The following is a 23,526-nucleotide window of genomic DNA, read 5'->3' on the forward strand; positions in this document are numbered from 1 at the left end:
AAATAGAAAATAAGTTCTGTCTCTCTTTGTTTCCTTTGCAGCTTTAATGAATGACCCCTTGTTGAAGGATATAATGTAGAGCTGAATAATGGATCTATCATATTGTTGTGAAATAAATTCTTCAATGTAATTACATCTCCCCCCCTTCAGCATCAGTAAAATAATGAGGGCAGGTTAAGTTTCTTCAAGCAGTCAGGGTATGTCATATCTTTATGAGGAGCTGATAATTTAGTAAATCTCCTTTGAACTCCTTCTAATAATGCAGTGTCACTTTTATATGAAGAGATGCTGACTGGGTAACCAAACTTCAGATGAGGACAAACAAGAGCTGTGTACAATTTTCTAGCTACCAAGGGATGGCAAGAATAAATTGTTTGTTTGATCAGACCAAGAGCTTGATTAGCCTTAGAGACCTGTGCTTTTGTGTGACAGTGGAATTTAAACTGTTTATCAACAACTACACCCAGGTCTCTCTCTCTCATTGTTTACTAAGTCCAAATTGATAACTTAACCTGAAGCATTTTGCATGTAGTATGTCTGCATAGGGTTGTTTGGTCCCATATAGATAAGTTTGCATTTCAGTAGGTTATAGTCCATTAGTCATGTATGAACCCAGTGAGCAAGGTGATTAAGGTCTGCCTGGTTCCCATCTTCCACTGGTCCAATAAGTTTGCAATCATCAGCATATAATGTAATATTGTTTTGGACTGTACTGGAGCAATCATTGATAAACATACTAAACAGAATTGGACCAAGTACACCTACTTGAGGTACTCCACTAATGACTGATGTTGGATTTGAATACACTTGATTTCCAAAAATATCATTGAGGAGACTCATAGGGTTGCTTACTAAGTTTTGGTAGCAGGTTTCAACAACTGTTAGGTCATCCACAAATTTCCATCTGTTCAGAAATTCCTTAGCAAGGCTATTTATCATGACAGAAAAAGGAGGGGATCTAGGAGAGTATCTTGGGGTACTCCATTGTAGACAGGGAGGAGACTGGAATAATAATTCTGATATTTGACTACTTATGATCTATTTGATAAAAAGGAGGTAATCAATTTAACCAGAAAAGAATCAATACTGAAATCAGTTACAAGTTTCTCAACTAGAATATTTTGGTTAACAAGGTCAAATGCTTTTTGAAGGTCAATGGAAATTAATTTAGCCAGTAATTAGGTTTTTCAAGAATTTTCCCAATTGAATCAATAAGATAAACAAGGTAATGGGAAGTAGAAGTGGATTTGAGGCTCCTGAATTGTCTCAGTTCAGTAAGAGGTAGGATTTTTTTTTTTTTTTTTTTTTTTTTTTTTTAGCCAATCTGCAAGGAATCCTTCATATAGTTTAGGGAACACAGGAGTGAGTGAAATAGGACAAACACCTTCAAAACCAGGTTTTCCATCTTCCTTTTTCAAGGAGCTTATGAAAGCCTGTTTCCATATTTGCAGATAATGGCCAGACTCAGTAATCTCATTACCTTAAATCACACTTGCTAGCAATAGGACAAATCCTTTGTCCGCCATGGAAAAGAACAGACAAGGGCTTTGAAAGGAAATCACTGAAAGCTCTAATAAGAGGAAATAGGATATCTAAAGGGCAGACACTTGTTTTTTATAGTTTCCCAATTTATATTTTGATCTCAGGTGGAGATATGGAGGGGAATGCAGAGGGAAGATCATCTGTAGGTAATTGAGAAAACAATGCCAGAAGGCTCTGGATTATGGAAACAAGAAACTTGTTAAGCTTATTAGCAGTATCTTCTGGGGATTCAGATAGGTTGAAATCAAGCTGGTCTAGACTCCTACCACACAACTTTTTTATCTTTGAATACCAATTTTTTGGTTTATTGGTAAACAATTCTTTGGCCTTATTCTTGTAGTAGGATTGGGCAGATTTACGTATTTCCTTTTTAATTGCTTTTCTTAATTTATTATCTTCATTCAGTTTACCATTTCCTGAAAGTTTTCAATTTTTTTCTAATTAGCACTTTTATTGGTTGATTAATTGTCCCTGGAGCACTTCTTAAGTCTTTTTTGTGGGAAAGAAATTAGATATTTATCATTTAGCCTTTTGTAAAAGGAAGTGATTATGCAAATTATAAATATCAGACCAATACTCAGCCACATTCCAAAAGAAAGAAGGCCAGCATTTTGAACTGGGTGATAAGAGCCATAAACTACTGAGAATGAATGCTTAACATTAAAAGAGGGGGACAGGAGGAGGGAAAGATGATAACTCCCATCCAATGGGGGCAAAGCTGAAGGAGGGCTGTAAAAATTATCCAGATTAGTCAGAATGCCATCTAGAGAGGTGTTTCCCCTAGTTGTTGGTATTTTAACTATTTGCTTAACTTTTAGAGAGAAGCAAATTGAATTCATTTTAAGTTAATTGGTGTCCCCAACCAAAATAAGTCCAGCATTAGGGTACTTAGAAATAACATTAGCACTGATCTGCAATTGCTGGAGAAATTTGCGTTTTGCATCAATGTTTTGGTTTGGCAAGTAATAGAATACAGCTTTTGCAATGATATCATAAGGACAGGGGAGCACTTTATGTCTAATACTTAGCCAAAGAATTTCATCATACTAAAGTAAATTCAGAACTGGAATAATTTTAGGGAAAAGGTTGCATTTTGCAAAAAACATGACATCACCTCCTTTTTTTCCAAGTGGGTGATCCAAAGAATGGAGTTTGATAAATTCTGAATAATTTTACAAACGAAGATACCTTTGGTCATGAGAATGTAACAGATATAACATCAATTTGGTTAAATTCTCATAGTACCTTGAGTTCCATGAGTTTGTCAAAATTAAGGCTTTCAGCATTAGTGATTAAAAATTTTGGAAATTTAAAGTAACTGGGGAAACGTGACTGTTGATGAGTTTCAGTAATACTTGGGATGGGTTTTAATTTTGGGCTGTGGGATGGAGTGGATAATTTTAGGGGCAGACTATTTATTGCATGATAATTTTCACATGTAGGAACTCTCAAACATGTAGGAGTCACATTCTTAGGGTACCCACAGGGAATAAAGTGCAAAAGATGGGGGAAAGTTTTTCTGATGATACAGGAGGAAGTCAACTTGGGGAATGATCTTTATAGGGAGGAGTGGTAAGGCAAGTAGATGCTGGGAAAGGGAAGTTGGGTGGAGTGTCTGAGAGGGGAGGGGTCAAGTTTCTTTTGGCAAATGGCAGATGGAGGCCAAAACCAGTTATCAAATCCATGGATGTACAGAAAAGATCCAAGTCTTTGGGATGTGGATTTTTGGGAGGGATGTGATTAAGGGGAGGTTTGGGGATACTCCAAATTGGATAAGCAGATCTGAGGGGTTGATTTGACTAGACACACATAAGTATCTGGGATGGAGGAGACTTTCAAGGGATAGACAGATAAGATAAGATGTTTATTTAGAAAATGGCTATCACAAGCCCCAAAGGGCCAAATTTGCATTTCGGGGTCATATAATAAAAAAAGACATAAATAGCACAACAACTAAAAAACTGGCTAAACAATGCCAAAAACAACAATATCAGAAAGGCAAAGCCATTCATTAGTCTAACAAAAAGTGTCAAATGTAAGAAGGTTAAAAAGGAAGGCACAAATTAAAACAAAACCAAAAAAAAAAAAAAAATTGAGATGAAAATAATGTTAAAAAGGTTTAAAAGAGATTATATAAAAAAGGGAGGGAACGGAAGAGCCAAACGGACACCAGCATGGGTATCACCAGAAAACAAAAACAAAAAACTAGTGGTTTATTTGATCAGTAATGAAGGGGACAAAGGTTTTTTCATATCTGGAGGTTAAACAACGGATGGGGGACAAGATAGGGATGGGTTCAGATACAGTATGTGGCAGGCGGTGTCTGGATGGGGAGTGTCTTTTGGGGAAAATGTTTTCCATGCGAGGGTTTATTATTGCATTTTTTTGCAAAACGGATGCATAGAGGTCCTCTCTTGTGCTCAAGAGTATCCAGCTTGGCCTTTTTTAGAAGGAGTGACTATGGTACCAAAGTTTCTTTAAAAATAATTCTTAGGGCCCTTTTCTGAATAGGTTCAATATTATCTGATTCATTATAGGAGATGCCAGGATGCCAAACTGGACAAGCATATTCAAGATGCGGGCAGACAAAGGAAGTATAAATCCTTAAGGAATGGGATGGGGGGATGTTAAATTTATTCAAGAGCTTAAGGAGAGACATGGACGCATTAGCTCTACGGAGAATATCTTTCACGTGGATATCCCACTTTAAATTAGAAGAAATTGTAACCCCAAGTAATTTAAAGGAAGACACAGAAATATCTTGGAGGATAGGGTCAAGGAAGGCGGGAATAGATTTCAAGAAATTTATCGTAATTATATTTGATTCAGTGGAAATTACTTTCATATTTAGGTTTTTAGCTTCATCCGAAATGTGGGATAGAATTTCAAGGGGTTCACTTTTAATATTCCTGTGACATACTTCGAGGATTGTCAAGTCATCCACGTATTTCCACCTATGGGGGAAGTCCTTACCAATATCATTAATCATGACTAGAAATAAAAGTGGTCCCAATAAGGTTCCTTGAGGAATTCCACAATATATAGGGAGGGGGTTAGAGAAAATATTTTTGTATTTAACAACTTGGGATCTATTTGAAAGAAACTACTACTAATACTAACAACTCATCACAGCACCAAGCCGCCTGAGGCCAACACAGCTATGCACGCTCCTCCTCCACCCCAATCGATTCAAAGCCTCCCTTTTTACACCCGCCCACGAAGTTCCCATTTCCTTTAAATCTTTCTTTATGAAGTCTTCCCACCCCAGACGGGGACGAACTGCTTTCTGTATAGCCCTAGATGGTTGGCGGAAAAGAAAAATCGTAGGAAATCTGCTATCTTTCATCCACACAACATACCCTAACCACCTCAACCTTTCTTTCATTATAGCCCTAGAGAGCGGTATTGAACCTAATTTTTCGTATAACCTATTGTTTGAAATATGGTCAATCAGCCGGGTACCCTGAAAAATTCATAAGCAATTTTTTTGGGAAACATCTAGCAAATCTTCATCCGCATTTCTAAGCGTCCATGCTTCAGAGCCACGTTTGACCACTGTTATCACTATAGCTTTTAAGATTATAATCTTGGTTTGCAGACTTATCTTCCTATTCTTTCAGACTTTTTTTAACTGTGAAAAAACAGCCTCAGCCTTGGCTATTCTATTTTTGACATAGTCTCTGCTCCCGCCGTCATTGCTAATAATACTGCCAAGGTAGGTGAAGCTGCCCACCAGATGCATGTTTTGATTATCCAATTTCACCTTTTAAGTTTCATTTATTTCTAGCCTTAGTGACTTGGTATTCTTGACATTAATTTTCAAACTAATACTAGCACCCTGAACTCGCAAAACCTCTAAAACTTCATTTATTTTGCTCACACTTTCATCTAGGATCCTTAAATCATCAGCATAATCCAATAAGTTTGGAAAAAACAGAAGTGAGCGTAATGGGGCGAATGTTGGCGAAAGTCAGACTGGCGCATTTTTTAGGGACAGGTGTTATAAAACCTTGTTTCCAGCAACTTGGGAATTTACCAAATTTTGTGATGTGGTTGAAAATATTTGATAAAGGTTCAGCAATTTTGTCCGAAAAGGCTTTAATTAAGCCAACTGGAATGTCCAAGGGACAAATACTTGATTTTCTTGGCTTAAGAATTTTATTTATAACATCAGAGGGAGAAATAAAGGGGAAGGAAGTATTGGGAGGAATAGTTGGACTTGAGCCAGTGAAAGGGGGAGACTTTGCACGATGGAAGCAAGGTACAAGTTCAGATCGTTGGCAGTCTTATTAGGGGGTTCAGGGAGATGAAAATCAATTTCGGAAGGACTTTTTCCGCATATTTCTTTAATTTTTCTGTACCATTGCTTGGGCTTGTTAGAATATATATCTTTGACTTTATTAGTATAGTAATTAGAAGCTGCTTTTTTTAATTTTTTCTTTAGGAACTTCCTTAGACTATTAGCCTCATTAATGCGACCTGCTTTGAAAAAATGGATTTTTTTTCTTATAAGTTTTTTTAAAGACTCAGTAACGTAAGGCTTATCTGTAGAACACGTTTTAAATTTTGTCTCAGGGATGTGGAATTCATAATTACTCCTCAATAGATTTTGGAGGGACAAAGCCATGTAGTCAACGTCATTTGTTTGATACACAGAGGACCAATTTTCAGTAGTAATCCAGGAGCCAAAATTGAAAAGTACTGAGTCAGTGAGAGGTCCATAAGCGGTTTCAGTTATAGAAAACGACTGTTTAACTTTAGCCAGCGGAGATAGGAAAAGGCTAAAGTGGTAACTACCCCCTAGAGGGGGCAGAGTGGAGACAGGTTTGTAAAACTTTGAAAGATTAGTGCAAATTAAATCAAGCGTAGTATTGTCTTTTGTAGTAGGGACATTAACGACATGTTTTAAATTAAAAGCATTACATGTAGAATCAAGTCTCATATTGTTTCCATCAACCATCAGGAAAATTCCTGCATTTGGGTATTTTGATAGTACGAAGTCAGCACTTGCATGTAATTTTTCGATAAAATTTATTTTGTCAGCGGATCTCTGATTAGGGGAGTAATAAAAACAACAAAGGACAATTAAATTAAAAGGACGCGGCAAGACTTTAGGTTGAACACACACCCACATAACTTCATCAAAGGGATTAAGACACGGAATTGGGATTTCACTTGGATATAAATCATTAAGGATAAAGAACAGAATTCCGCCACCTTTCTTACCCAGAGGGTGGTTTTCTGGTCTAAGTTTAATAAATTGAGAAAAATTGTTAATCTTTAACATGTGAAAATTTTGAGCTTGAATTTCATTAATAGCGATTACATCTAATCTATATATTTTAGAAAGGGTTACAAATTCATTACTTTTTTTTAATCTGAGGATTTCAGCGCTGCTCAAGAAAGGTTTGGGTAATTGAAAGCAACTTGTGACGGTACCGTTTTTACACTTTACTTTTTGTATATCACAGATACGGTCAGGGGCTCTAGTGGAAATTTTGACGGAGGCTAAACTTGAATAGTGAGAACAAAGGACAGGGAGATCAAATCCATCTTTATAAAATACAATTGTATTTAATTGAGCAGGTACTAGTGGAGACTCTAAACAGCGGTAACTATTTGAAGTTTTAGAAACTCTGCATGGAGGTGTTAAAAGAGGATCATTCTGCCTGGTTACTCTTATACCTGAGTCATACTGGTAGGGTAGCCAGGGGGGGATAAAGTGCAAGGGAAGGGAGAAAGGTTTCATGGTGACCTGGGAATAAGTCAAGTTGGGAGTGTTCTTTAAATGGGGGGGGGGGGTCGGGGGCAAGATGATGCTGAGGGAGGGAAGTACGGTGGGGGGTCTCTGAGAGGGGAGGGGTTGGGTTTGTTTCGGCAAATAACGGGTGGAGTCCAGAACCGGCTGGTAACTTTTTGGACGCACGGAGTCGAAAGGATTCGAAAGGAAGTGGATTTTTGGGAGGAATATGAGTGAGGTGGGGTTTGGGGATGGTCTGAATTGAGTGAAGTGAAGTGAGACTCCTGGGGTATGCAGGGGGATAAGACTGGAACACGATCCAGGGGAGGAAGGGGTCGCGAATGCTTTTGGCATTGCCCTAAAAAAGGCTGGATTTTAAACCTACCCTCTGGCACTGGTGATACATGAGCAAAACAACACAATTTGTCAATACAAGCTAAAACTGGACAAAGGACAAAATGATAAAAACTGCACTTGTTGGACATACAAATACCTAAAATAAAATTATGACAAATATGTAAAAACTTGCACTACTTACAATGTTTCTTCTACTCTGTCTTTTAATTTCAGAAGCCACAGCACAGACTCTGGTTTAAGAGTTTCAAGATTTATAGAACAGACTTCTGTCTGGCAAGCAAAATCTTTACACAGGGTTAGAAAATGTTATATTATCACTGGCAAAACATAAGGAGGGCTCTGTCTGAACAGATATCTAACATGAGCAAGTGTTTAGTTTTCCATTGGTGGTATCAAAAGTAAAGGATGGGTTTACCATAAAAACGGCAGAGCCCTCAGTCTGACAAGAAACTTCACGAGGGGGGATGTCACTTCATTGCTGGAGGTAGGGAGGAGATGGAATCAACTTCTGTGAAAAGGGGAGCAATAGTCATTTAAGTTTCTTTAGGATATTAAGCATCCTAGCTCTTGAATTTGGAGAACAGGGGGTGCAAGGTGAAGGTAAAACAAATGAGTTTAAAGAATTTCCCTATGTGGTTGAAATTTTCTTAGAGAAGCAGTCAGGGCAGCACCAGCTCTCATTTGAATTAGCTGTATCAATTTTGGCACACTATTTTGCTCCTCCATTTTGCTCTGTAATTTGATGTCAGTTTCTGCACTTGGTTTAATTATTTGGAATATGGCATGCTCTGAAGAGGCAGGTAGAGGCAAATGTAACTTACATGTGCCTAATTCCTTCAAAACTGAAAAGCATCTACAAAAAAACGATATCGTCAATGTTATATATAATACTTTAATCATTTTTCTCTTTTCCCTCATATGAATTGTTGGGATTGTCTCTACAAACAACTCCTTTCTTATTGCCTCATGCAACTCTGTTGTGGCCAAAAGAAATGCATTATTTAGACATATATTTTTCACCAGATCTACATAACCAGTAGCTGAAAAACCTGAGCTACTTTGAGCTACTCAGCTTGGTTGTATTGGATTGTTGGATATAATAATTGCAAATGAAAAAAAAAATACTGACTTCATTCAAAATATAAAATCAGGGTTTCCTTAGAGACACAGAACAAAGCATCCTCTCCTACTACTGACACCCCACCACAGCACCAAGCCGCCTAAGGCCAATACAGCTACACACACTCTTCTTCCATCCAATCTATTTGAAGCCTCCCCCTTTACATTCTCCCAGGAAGCACCCATTTCCCCCTCCATCTTTGTTTACAACACCCTTCCACCCAAACCATGGATGACCTGCTTTCCATTTAGCCCTAGACAGTTGGCCAAAAAGGACTATCTTTGGCAATCTGTTATCCTTCATCCACAGAGCGTACCCCAGCTATCTTAACCTTTCTCTCATCATAGCCCTAAAAAGCAAGGTACCCAAAACAATCCATGGACAGTCTCTCTGAAAAATATCTAACAAATCTTCCTTTGTTCTCTGGAGCGCCCATGCATCAGAACCATATTTAACCATTCTCATCACTGTAGTTTCTAATATTCTAATCTTGGTTTGCAGGCTTATCTTCCTATTCTTCCAAACTTTCTTCAACTGTGAAAAAACACCCCAAGCCTTGGCTATTCTAGTTTTAACATCTTCACTGCTTCCACCATCGTTTTTAATAATACTACCAAGTTAAGTGAAGCTGTAAACTTGATCGATCTTTCCTTTACCCAATGGTACCTTTTCATCTTCACTTATTCCTAGCCTTTGCAACTTGGTATTCCTAAGGTTAATTTTCATCCTATTCTAGCACTCTGAACTTGCAAAACATCTAGAAGTTCATTCATTTTGCTCTCACATTTATCTAGGATGCTTAAATGATCAGCATAATCTAAATCCAGGAAAGTTTTTGATCCAAAACAAATTAGTTATTCAAAAAATATAATCGCAAGAAAATATTCAGAGCTTCACATCATCATGATTTCTTAGTAAATACCTGTCCATTATCTCGCATTTCATCAAGTACTTGTTTCTCTTTTCTTTTTTCATGAGGATTCCATGAGAACCAAATACCTTGGTCATGGATCAGCTCCCTAGTATAAACCAAGGGTTAAATGGTTCAACTGCAAGGCGTTTTCGAAACTTCGTTTCGAAAACTGAAACTGCGCAAAAAATGCAATTGACACAAGCAGATGAGAGGGGATGGGACATGATGGAGAACATGAATGTACAAAGCCCTGAATATTTTGCAGAGCAAAGACCATTTGAAGCATATTTAGTTCCCCCCCTCAGCAGGGATTGATTGCTACTGAGAGTTTGATCCTTCTAAAGATTTGGATTGACTAGGTCAGAAAATATGACTCTTGCTGGTACCAAGTTTTCTTTGCCAAAAGCAGCCACGACAAGCCCAATCACTTTTATTTTTCTGCAAAATCATAGAGGTTGGATTGCAGTAAATCAAAGATAAAACTCCTTTGCTAAATTCACATATAACTTCAGACACACGACTTGAAACGCACGCACTGTTTGGGCAGGAATATTTTTTCTATCACATAAGCCTTTACATTCCTCCAACATAGATTCTTTCAAGAGACGAAAAGATTCCAACTTGGTCAGGTCATATGTGCCTAACAGCTTTTTTTCAACTACCTCTAGACAAAGGAAATTCCTAAGTATTGCCTTGAATAATGTGGAGATGTTTCTGCAAAGGCAGTGCATCCTAACCCCATCTGCTTGGAATACAACATTCAACTTGTTGGTTTGTGGGAAAATGAAGCCCAGAAACTCCAAGTACAGTATGTGGCCTTGGATTCTTCATGAAAATAAACTTTAAGTGCTCTTATAAAATGCGCAGAACTATGGACTGAAGGGACAGTCAGTGGCCAATGGATCACAGATTTTGATAAGTTTATAATTTTTTGTCCTTTTTATCTCCTGAAGCGTTGTACGAGCTGTGATGCGTTTTGGTGATTGCTGTATATAGTTGTATGCATTGGGGACAAACTCGTCAAATTCTATGAGGATTTCCTTGGAGGTGCTAGACGCACACAGAGCAAGGCTATGCCAGACCCAACCAACAACAAAATCAAATGGAATGTCAATTTTCACCAGATCCTTCAACCACTTTACATCTCTTGTGCTCATAATGACATTGTCCCATCTGAACCCTATCCAATTCTCTTTTGGAATATTTCTAATGCAAAGCCACCTATCTTCTTCTTTTTTCATCACTTGAGCTGTCTATGATGGCATCTTGACAAGCCCCAACATTCAATCTCAGACAAATTCTACCCGTGGACAATAGAAGCAAGCTACAACGGCCATAGATTTAACAACAAATTTGCATGTCAATTCACCAAGCAAGATTGATAACTCTACTCTCTGAAGTTTCTCTGAGAGAAACCGATCTGCAGAACTAGAACTGATTTTGCAATGTAACCCCTGAGCTTCAGCTCAGCATTAAAAAAAAATATATTCTACAACATTACACTCCTCTGAAATTCAACTTTATTTGAGTAGGGTAAAGGCACTAATGATTCGACAGTTTTTGTAAAAAAAAAACAACCTTTTCTGCTCTAGAAGGCTTAATTCGAACACTTTTGGTTTGAAAAGGGTCTCAGTATATAGGAAAAACACATAGGAATCTAACTGTTTGATTAGAAGTTTGAACTTTTATCAGAAAAGGGTACAACACTGATTTCCTGAAATTGGAGCGTTTTCACCTACAAATTCTACAGAACAAAAAAATTTCCTGTTTTTGATTCAAGTCAGAACCCAGTTTGACATGGGTTGAAATACTTGGGGAATGCTTTTGGGTGGATCCTGGTGCATTCAACATGTCTGTTCTTTTTCCTTTGTTTCTTTGTTTCTTTGTTTCTCTTCAACTTTGTTTAATGTTGAAACATATATTTAACCTAATGGAATTTATTTGACCTAGTGGAATTTACTTTCATATGTAAATTCTTAGCTTCATCTAAAACGTGGGTAGGATTTTGACTGGGTCACTTTTGATGTTTCTATGACATACTTCAAGGATCAGCAGGTCATCTACTAACTAACACTTTCAAGAGAATCTCTTACTAATTTCATTAATCAATATTAGATATAAAAGTGGTCCTAACAAGGTTCCTTGATGAATTCCATGCAAAGGAGGGAGGGGTTCGAAGAGAATATTTTTGTATATGTTTGAATTACGGGGTTGTGATTAACTAAGTCAAGTGCTTAAAAATATCAACATGGTATTAGGCCCAACAACAGTTCCTCAGACGATAGAAACATCTAGCATCAAATCAGTAAAACTTTGATTAAAAAACGAACCTTTTTTGATATTCTTTCATGCGAAAATATTATTAGAAATAGTAATCATTAAAATCCCTCGTTGTTGAGAAAGAACCCGTAAATTTGACAACTGTTTTCGTCAGAGGACCCTTAAATTTTGACACCAGTTGTTTCTCATCTGTTTTACATGTTCAGTGAAGGTTTCGACAAAGTCACCTATGTTTCGACAGGATCAACAAGGTTACTATAAGATATTATCAAAAGAAATGAATCTCACGATAGAAGCCATTATCTACGCTTGAATTCAGCTGAAGAAACATTTTTAGTTGGCCAGGTGTTCCACTACATCACACAGGAATTTTCGACACTTTGAACATAGTTTCGTCAATATAATATTTGCTGCCATTTTTTGGTCTTTCCTTCAGTGTGACTTCTATTACAAACCCGGCAAAGAAATCATGCGGAAACCATTTCCACAGATCCTTGCCAGAAAGCCAGTTGCTATTAGATTTGTGTTTGTAATTTGTCTTCATTTTTGGCTTTGCCTTGATAGTCGTACCATCCTTAATATATTTCGTCATTAGAGTCAGACTCTTCAAATCTTAACAATTCAGATTGTCCTATATCCTAACAATTCACTTGTGGGCTATATATGGCCCCATTAGGAAGGCTATTATGCAATTGCATTGGTAGCAATAGTTATATTTGGAAAAATCCGTGATTAAATAGTCTGAAGTATATTCCTCAGTTGTTTGAATTCACAAGAAATTAGGACAGCAAAATACTTTTTCCAAATATATGGGGTGGGGATTTTTTGCTTTTGATTTTTATCGAAATATCGAAAAGAAAGGCATTTTTCGGTGACAATACCAAAAAAGTTACTTTGTAAAATGAAAGGGGGTAATAATCCTTGCAAATGCACCTTAGTCCCACCCAATGGGGTTATATGCTCTTGACGATTTGCAAAACTTTGAATTGTTTTTTTTTTGTTTGATAAATTTAATTTATTTGGTATTAGGAACCAACTGTTTAGTTTTGTGTATAACCTAAGCTTATTTCTACCCCCATAAGGGGGACGGGGCTTGTCAAGTCATATATTCATCTTTTAGCTATTAAAGTTATCCATTCATTGATAAATTTATTGGTATTTTTTATTGTCAGTAATTGATAGAAAATTGTCAGTTATTGTTTTGTTTTTTTTTGGGGAGGGGGGGGGGAGGGGGAGGGACTAAGTGTAGATTTGTAAGTGGCTCAATAAGAATACTTACTTTAGGACAATTGAAAAATTTATATTAGGACAATTATAATCTGATTATTCATTTCTATTGGAGTTGAGGAGTATAAAAGATGAGTAAATAAGATTATAAAACACTCAATAAAACAGTCTGAAGTATATTTATGTGTTTCCTCAGTTGTACCAATTAACAAGAAATTAGGACATTTTTCTTTTACAGAAAAGAAAAATAACACAAGGGGCCTAGAAAAATAACTAGAGAGAATCAAAAATAGCTAAAACAACATCAAATGGAAATAGCAAAGAATAAATAAAATCTCAAAGATTGATTAGACATCAGGAAAGAGAAAGGAGATTTTGGATCAAAGCCTTTTGTCTGTGAATACGTTCAGATTTGCAGTAAAAGTTATCCATTTTGTAGCCACTTTTAATGGCTATTTCAGTGGTTTTCTATATTGTTTTTCAACAACTGTAATTTACTCCAGGTATAAATTGAATATATTCCAAGTGCAAGTAAAAATACTAGAGGGGTGGAGACACTTCCCGCCAGTTTTGGCACTCGTCTCTCAAAAGAGAGCGGACCCACTACTCACCACCCATCAATGGGAAGTAGAACTTGATCCTAAGAACAGGTATTAGCAAGCGAACTTTTTTCTCCCATCTCGGATTGCTTTCATGGATCTTTTATTACCGCATGGTTGGTACTTCAAATATTCAAGGGTCCTGTGTTCAAAGAAGAAGTTTCAAAACATTTTTAAAGATGGCAGTGATGTCAAACCTTTCAAATAAAAAACTTAAATGGAATAGCTTATTGTAACAGAATAAACAAAACCAAACAGTCAAGTTCATAAAAGTGATTTTCCAGTCTTGCTGCTAAAGATTTGGGGATATTGATCATTTTTTAATTGAACTTGACTTTTTTATAAAAAACTTTTTTTCGTGTTTTACTGGAAAATTTTAAGCTTAAAAAAGGGATGGAGTTGCAGCTAATAGTGCATCAGTACTATGAAGATTTTGTGCTCTTCTTGTTTTAGCCTTATTAAATTTTAAATTATTATGAGTTTGTTATATACTTTGTTATATCCTGGACATTGTTTGGTATAATATAGACAATTAGGTTTGATTGTGAGTATGTCATTCTTTACCAAGTTTCATAAAATCTTGCTGTTTATCAATATCTAATTTATCACTAAAGTGTGTTTTTTTTTACCATCATATTCCAAGCTATCATAGTTGCGGCTGTTGATACTACCTAGTAAAGAATAGATCATAAATATTTTTAATAACTATATCTGAGGAGCAATTTGATGAAAGACCTTAATCTGATCCTGAGTTTCTGTTCTTCTAATTGTAAAATACATCTATAAAACCTATAAAAAAAAACGCTTTTAAATTCAAAGGGTCCAAAAAATAAAAAAATAAGCTTTGTTTTTCCTGCTACCTGAAGAAATAGAGAATTTTAATAACTAATAAAAGATAGTAGGGCAGTCATGAAATAAAGTATCATCCTCATAGAGTTTTAGAATCTCAATTGATATTGCTGCTAACAACTTACTGCAGTGCTTAGCCGCCTGAGACCATCACAGGTGTGCTCGCTCCTCCTTCATCCTAGTATATTCAAAGCTTAATTTTTTGCCCCTCGCAAGAAGTTTCAATTTTCTTAAATTATTTCTTACAACTTCTTTTAACTACATTTGGGGACAACCTGCTTTTGGTTTGGCCCTAGATGAATGGCCAAAAAGCGCGATCCTTCTCAGTCTGTCATCCTTCATCTGCAAAAATTGTCCTAGTCATCTCAACCTCTCTCATTATAGCCCAAGAAAGTGGGATAGAACCCGATTTTTCTTGTAGCTTACTGTGTAAAATACGGTTAGTCAAAGAGGTACCCAGAATTATTGTTTGAAAATTCCTCCTGAAAACATCTGACAACTCCTCCTCCGTCTTCTGAAGTGCCCACGTTTCATAACCATGTTTGACAACTTTCATCACTGTAGCTTCCAAAATTCTAATCTTGGTTTGCAGGATTGTCTTTCCTACAAACTATTTCCTCAGCAGGATTTCCTCCAAACTATTTTTTTTAACTGTGGTAGGCCCTATAATGTTCAACTGATAATGTATTTGGAAATAAAAAGATAAAAATAAATGTTTTTTGATATTTTTTTACTCTGTTTATTCTGTTGTAATCCTTTAAGGGAGAAAATTAATTTTTTGTATATCATTCTAATGTTGTACTTTTTGCTAGTTAGTAAATCTTGCTTGTGGAGTATTATTCCTGAATTATACCCGCTTCTCCTTCAAACAGTCAATAATGTGCATATGAATGCCACACCTGCAAAATGGATTTGTTTTTTGGAAAAAAAATGGATCTTTTTGCACTGAAGATTTGATCATCTAAACAGATCAAGCCGAATAAGGGGGTTTGAAAATGCACTTAGGCTGTTCTAATTCGTTTATATACTTTTTTTCAGGCCATCCATACTGCAAAATAATAGAAGAATTTCTAGATTATGTGTTTCAAGTATCAATTTTAAATCAAGATTTCAGTGGGACTGTATACATCTTTGCATGCCAGTTGCTGAAGAAATTCATCGAAAATCCTAGTTCAGGGTCCATTATTTCAAAATTTATCCTTTCTCTAGAGAATGATTCAGTAATAACCAGTCCTGACATCCATATTGTACACAGTACATTATTGACAGCCTTGAAGTCAGACAGTAAGTATGAAATGAATGTAGTTATTATAAAGAAATTTTTGATACAGTCAATCCAAAGAAATAATACAATCAATGAGAAAGATGGAATATATGGATTTGGTGCATTTTTGAAATTATTAAGTGATGAAGAAAAAGTTGACACAGTGAATGAACTTATGATGTGTCTTGGTTATAAAAATACTTTAATCATAACAAATAGATTATTTACGAACTTTTTACGGACTCCAACCATTCATTTTTTGAATTTTATTATAAAACTAATGGAAGAATCTTTATCAGAAAGTATCAAAGCAGATTATATACTAAACGTAATTGAAATGGCAATCATAATTTATGGGCGGGATGATGCAGCAAATTTAAATCTTAAACTTCATGGCATGTTGAGAGAGCCATCTACTTACATATGTTTTGCTGAGAGCCAGTTGTTTTTGGACTTACTGAAACTAGTAAATAGAGTTTTGCCTTTTTCTGACTCTTCTGTGCAAGACATGCTGGTACGCCTACTATTAGCCCCAATATTTGCTTTCTATAATGAAGAGGATTGTGACTTAGTTAGGAATCTCAGTGTACTAGAGATTACTGCAGTGTTGTCAAGTAAAGCTTCATTGGAGAAATGTGCATCACTTTCAATATCGATTCTGGAACAGCATTGCCATATCTTAAGTGAGGTAGTTTTTCATTTCATTTTGGACAACAAATTTTCAAAATAGTAGTAAAATTGCAAAAGTTGATAATCAAACAGTTCATGGTAACAAACTGTAAGTAAGGAGCGACCCGGCTCAATAGTAACCAAAACTCTAAAAAACGGATTTTCGGTACCCGTAGGTACATCAAAAGAATCAGATTTTTCTGCTGATTTCAAATATATAAGTTCCATCAGTTTTAGTCTTACCCATCAAAAGTTACGCGCCTGAGAAAATTTGCCTTATTTTTGAAAAAGGGAGAAACATCCCTAAAAGTCAAAGAACTTTAATGAAAATCGCACCATCAGATACAGCGTATCAGAGAAACCTACTATAGAAGTTTTAAGCTCCCACCTGTAAAAATATGGACTTTTGAATTTTTTTTTCCAGAAGAAAGATCCCAGATGTGTGTTTATTTGTTTGTTTGTTTTTTTCCAGGGGTGATCGTGTCGAACCAGTAGTCCTAGAATATCGCAGGAGGACTCTTTCGAACGGAAATTAAAAGTTCTAGTTCCTTTTTAAGTGACAAAAAAATAGAGGGCAACTAGACCTCCTCCAATACTCATTTTTTCCCAAAGTCACCCAATCAAAATTTTGAGATAGCCATTTTGTTCAGCATGGTCGAAAAATACAATAACTATGTCTTTGAGGATGACTTAATCCCCCATAGTCCCCGGGGGAAGGTCTGCAAGTTATGAACTTTGCCCAACGTTTACATATAGTATTGGTTATTGGGAAGTATACAGAAGTTTTCAGGGGGGATTTTGTTTGGTAGTTGAGGGGGGGGGAGGGTCGGGGGTTACTTGGGATGATCTTTCCATGGAGGGCATTTTCATTGGAGAAGCAACATTGCTATGAAGGGGGCGCCGGATTTCCCAGCATTATTTAAAAAACGATCAGAAATTAAATAATAATAATAAAAAAAAATCAACTGAAAGTAAGGAGCAACATCAGAATTTAAAACAAACAGAAATTATTACGTATATGATTGGTTTTGCCCCCTAGTCATTGCCTCGCTCTTTACGCTTTTTTAGTACTTTCATCAGAGCTATTTATTCTAATTAACGGCCTTTGTAGTTAAGGGGGTCATTCTTAAAGAATTGGAACAAAAATTGAACTTTATCATAAAGAGCGAGGTATTAACTAGGGGGCAAAACCAATCATATACGTAATAATTTCTGTTCGTTTTAAATTCTGATGTTGCTCCTTACTTTCAGTAGGTAAAAACCTTACTTTTACCTTACTTAGGTAAAAAAAATTAACAAATATAGAAGTTCGTTACGTAAGTTAATTCGTAAGTTACGTTAGAACAAAATTTCGAGAAAGCCATTCAGCCAAAAAAAAGTAAAATTATTATGGAAATTTCATTTAAATTATTCGTGTACGGTGGGTCCAAATTAAAGCTGCATTAATTCAAAAACGTTCAGAAATTAAATAAAAAAAAACAATTTTTTTTTAACTGAAAGTAAGGAGCGACATTAAAACTTAAAACGGACATAAATTATTCCGTATATGAAAGGGGCTGTCCCCTCCTCAACGCCTCGCTCTTTACGCTAAAGCTTGACTCTGTCTCACAGCTTTGTTTTTTAAAACGATAAAAAGCTTCAGCGTAAAGAGCGAGGCGTTGAGGGGGGTACCGCACCTTTCATATCCGTAATAATTTCTGTTCGTTCTAAGTTTTAATGTCACTCCTTACTTTCAGTTAAAAAAAAACTTTTTTTTATTTAATGATTATATTAAACCACACTTTGGAGGTAGAGATACATACTTATTACCTCAGTGGCTGATATGGGGAAAGGTGATTGTAACCTTCATGGTTGTGATTCATCATTTGTAATTTAAATATTAGATAAAAGGGTGTAACATGTTCGGTTGCATGGGATAAAATAGATAATATCAAAAATAATTTCTTCGACAATGCTGCCTTTCCATTTACAAATTAAACCAACGAAAATGTAAAGAAAACGGGAATAATATTTCAAACGAGAAAGTGATAATAATATTTCAAACGAAAAAGTGAAAGAAAACCTTTTGATAATAACAAAAAGTCTGAATTTTGACTTTAGGCTACGTCTGGAAGCTTTTATCGATAGAAAAAAATTAAACAGAGCATACAAACAGGGACAGCTCCAGCTTTTTTATTTGGGGGGCAGGCAAGAGGAGTCCAAATCTGGAGAGTCAAAGTGCATGCGCTATATAATAATTATTTCTCCGAATTATTGGGAGCAACTGTCCCCCTCCCCCCCCCCTCTTTAACCCCCTCCCCCGAAACGACGCCACTGCACATAAATAAACTCTTTGTCACTGCAATCAGCACAAAAATCAAACAGAATCACGATAACTATGCCGTTTTTCTAGTAGGCTATAGCTACTGAACAAAATTCCTTTTTGATTTAATGTAAAATACCACTCCTCTTTCATGGTATGGTTCCTTATGGATTTGTTACATCACATGGTTCCTCTTTGATGACACAGTTCATCAACCATATCATCAAAGGATCCTGGTGTTTTTCTTTAAAACATGGTAACAGATATATTTTTGAAGACTACACTGCCTTTCCTTGATGTGCAAATAACATTTCAATAAGAAAAATTACTTTTATTTGTCAGTGAAACAACAAAAAAATCTCTGGATATTTCTGTCACATAAAGGCCTACAATCACCATCTTCAGTAGATAAACCTGTAGACTTCTCTATTAGACTTAAAGTGTTTTTTTTCTAATATCCCTATTTGCATTTCTAACTTTTCCCCTTAAGACACCATCTGCTACCTCACGAGCTATATTCCTAAAATTATTCTATCCATCTTGTATATTGCCAAAATTTAGACTCCCTAGTACAATTCTCAACTGTTCTTCAGAGTTGCTCTCAAATTCTCATTTTAGAGTCTACCAACGTCACACAGAGGCGGATCCAGGATTTTTTTTTCGTGGGGGGTGCAAAATAGGTTGATCCGATAAAAAAAATTAGGAGGGGGGCGCAAAATAGGTTGATCCGATAAACTTGCGTTAGGAGCAAGTTTAATTAACGCAAACTTGAGTGAATAAAGTAAATTACACTACTTTAGACTACGCTAGGGGGGGCGCCCCCTTGCCCGCCCTGGATCCGCCAGTGCGTTACAGCTTAGCAGATGGCAGTTACCCTTTCTAAATTTCAGCTTTAGATTAACTTTAGCCACTGTTAGATGGTACCACTACTATTTATACTGAATTTGCGGCTCCTTTGTTACTCAGATATTGAGCTGGATCAGAATCACGTTAAGTGGAGTTATAAAGAACTCTGATTGCGTTTAGAAGAAGAAATCAAAGAAATTCCTTAAAAGCTAACTTTAGAAAACCTCTTCTTATATACAACTGCACACAGAGGGGGAGAAGGTGGGAGAGGTAAAATCTCCAATTCCAAGGGTCCAAAGAGAGAGGATTTGAATAGATTGGGATGGAGGAAAAGTGTGGGTAGCTGAGTTGACCTTGTGGGCTTTGGGCTGCAATGAGGTGTTAGTAGTAGTAGTAGTTAATCCATGGGAAGAATATTCTGCATTCCTGGGAATAGGCAAATGACAATTCTATTAAGATATAATCCAAAATACCAATTATTATAATCCCAAAATACAAATTATTTTCCCATCCCTGGAAAAAAAATACTCTGCATTCCTGGAAAATAGACAAATTATAATTTTTTCTAGTTGAAATAGGGTTTTTCCGTTTAGGATTGACCCCAATCAACTCATTCACTTTTTTGATGCCAAATACCAGGTTGGAGGAAACAAGGCCTAGGCTCGAGTGAATAAATCCATGCTGAAATTTACTACAATTTTTTTTTCTTTTTTAATTTCCTTTTTTGTGATCCATTTTCAATGCAGATGCACACACCAAAAACCTGAATATTTTCTTGTCAAATTTTTAGTATAATTTTTTAAACATGCAATGTATTCTAGTCAGTTTCAGCCTTTTCTTCTTTTTCCTTTTATATGCAGACTTAGTTGAGTTGATGTCTGAATAGCTCATAATAGGGTATTATATGAAGTTGTCCATTGGGCATCATTTTGAACATCAAATTGCATTGGGCAAAAATACAAAATCGCTTCAAGCTATGCAGAAGCTGCTAATCTTTTTCTAAAGCAGTCATTTTATTCAATATTCAAAGGAACTGGAGCAAAAAAAAGCTTATATTTTTCATTTGAATCTTCCAGTAGCTTTGCTGTGAATAAATTTACAGTAGGCCTAGTTCCTTCTTAGAATAGAATTATTGCTACTGACAAAATGAAATTATTTGCTATTTACAAAATGAAAAGAAGACTGGGATTTACTTTAATGATAGCAGTTCTAAATATAGGAATTTTAATGTATATATTCTAAAATTAAAAATTTAGACTAACTTCGATAATGACAGTTCTAAATCTAGATATTATAAAAATAATAAGTCTAGATTTAATTTGTTACAAGTTATTCTAAATCTATAAATTCTAATCTAGATATTCAAAAAAGTTCTAAATCTTGATTAACTTTGATAATGGAAGTTCTAAATTTTGAAATTCTAAATCTAGACTTGAAACTTATGATAATAGTTCTTAATCTAGAAATTCTAGATCTAGATTAACTTTGATGATGGCAGTTCTAAATCTAGAATTCTAATCTAGATGTTCTAAAGATTCTAAACCTCAATTAACTTATGATAATCATCTTCTAAATCTAGGAATTCTAATCTGGATATTCAAAAGAGAACTTTGATAATAGTAGCTATGAATCTAGAAATTATAATCTAGATATTCTACAAATTCGAAATCTAGATTAACTTTGATAATGATAGTTCTAAACCTGGAGATTCTAATCTAGATATTCCAAAAAATATTAATCCAGACAAACTGTCATAATAGTAGTTCTAAATCTAGAAATTCTAATCTAGATGTTCTAAAAATTTGAAATCTAGATTAACTTTGATAATGGTAGTCCTAAATCTAGAGATCCTAATCTAGATATCCCAAAAAGGATTAATCTAGATTACCTTTGATAATAGTAGTTCTGAATCTAGAAATTATAATCTAGATATTCTATAAATTCGGAATCTAGATTAACTCTGATAATGGTAGTTCTAAACCTAGAGATTCTAATCTAGATATTCAAAAATTCGAAATCTAGATTAACTTTGATAATGGTAATTATAAATATAGAGATACTATTTAAGATATTCTAAAAAGTCTAAATCTAGATTATCTTCGATGATGGCAGTTCTAAATATTGAAATTATAAATCTGAGAAAATCTAGAATTTCAGCAGGTAAAAAATGGTCCTTTGTCTTCTATTTCATTGATTCCCCCCTTTGCTATGCCACACTATGACGCAAAAGATACGTGGTTTGTCTGTAAGATATCTATACTTGTAATTAATGGTATTTAATGTTATGATCTAAATGGTATTTAACAGTAAGGTCAGTTTAATGGTACATCTATACTGGTAATTAATGGTATTTAAACGTATTTAACGTTATATCTATGAGCTTAATGGTATTTAACGGTAGGCCTACATCTATACTGGTAATTATTGGCATTTAAACGGTATCTAAGGTTATATCTATGTGCTGAATGGTATTTAATGGTATGATGCGTTTAATGGAATAACGGCAGGCCTAATCAATGGTATTCAAACATTTTTTAACAGTAAATCTATGTGCTTAAGGTACAATGATACATCTATAAGATGTGAGCTTCTTCTTGGTTGCTGTAAAAATGTTAAAGAAGGGATTGCGGGCTAGCAGATGAGGAAGTGAGTGAACTTTAGAAATCCAGACAATTTTGCAACATTTGGCTGTACAGAGGTGGGAGTAGATGTGGACAATCAGAGCTGAAAATTTGACGTTTAGTTTGGATGTAGTCCAGATGCATGAGTAAATAAATAACTTACAGGGGTGGATCTTGGTATTACCAGTGTTGACAACAATATTGCTTGGTAGTTTAGTTTTTGGACTATTGAAATAATATGCTCTGGTTTTTTTTTTTTTTTTTGTCTTTTTTTCGTTTCACATCTCTAGAGGACTGTTTTGAAAACTTTTCCTGGAATAAACTTATCTGAGTAATATATCATACAAAGATTGCGCATCCATATTCTTAGAACAGCTTACAATACTACACAATAGCTGGTGGTTGTTCAGATAGAATAATGGTTTGGTGGGGAAAAGTCTGGACTTAGTCTTTAGAAAAGCAGCTGATTTGGTAACACTTAAATGTGTTAACTCTTATACTTAGGTAGTAACTTTTACTAGATTATGAAACTTTTGAAATGACTTTAAAGACCTAACGACGTCTTATTGATGTAACAGTAAAACAAACTCTAATGGACAGGAAATTTTTTGACAGCTCATTATATTTAAACACCTTTGGGACATTGACATACTACTGCTTCATAGACCATGTTTTGTATCTGTAAAGAAGAATGGAGTAGGCCAATGTCACCTAAATTTTAACTTTCGTACAAAGACTGATTTTGTGATGGCTCCACTGTAGTTTGTGAAAGCTGTGCGCGCTGTATGTACTCTCTGCTTGGTATCAGCATAAAACCTATTGCTACAGAACTGGAAACCAAGCTATATACAAATGTAAACCTGCTCCAATCCCAATAGGTGGAAGCGTTTGAAGATCTGTCATCATCTGAGAATCCACTGCTACTAAACTGGGAACCAAGTTATATACAAATGTTGACCTGCTCAAGCTCCACTAGGCTCTTTGTGTCTGAAGATACATCACCCTCTGAGGATCCATTGCTGCTGAACTGGTCACTTGTGAACTGGGAATCAAGACTCATACAAATTCAAACTGCTCGAGTTCCACTGGACTGAATTGTCTGAGATCTATCACAATCTGGAGATCCATTACTACTGAACTAGAAACCAAGATATATACAAATGTCAGCCTCTAGTATTTTATCTAGAGAAAAATGGA

General features: G+C 35.5%; 1 protein-coding gene across 1 annotated transcript in view; it reads left to right on the top strand.

Moving 5' to 3' along the window:
• Positions 1-23,526, top strand: part of LOC148954629 (uncharacterized) — a 52,449-nt gene that overhangs the window by 3,309 nt on the left and 25,614 nt on the right. The window contains exon 2 of the mRNA XM_089087177.1: positions 15,666-16,579. Coding sequence (XP_088943303.1) covers positions 15,666-16,579 — 914 coding nt within the window. The remainder of the gene's footprint in view (positions 1-15,665; positions 16,580-23,526) is intronic.

Source organism: Artemia sp. Qi Xiang Cuo, chromosome 3 (genome assembly GCF_049724085.1).
Source record: "Artemia sp. Qi Xiang Cuo chromosome 3, ASM4972408v1, whole genome shotgun sequence".
Classification (NCBI taxonomy): domain Eukaryota; kingdom Metazoa; phylum Arthropoda; class Branchiopoda; order Anostraca; family Artemiidae; genus Artemia; species Artemia sp. Qi Xiang Cuo.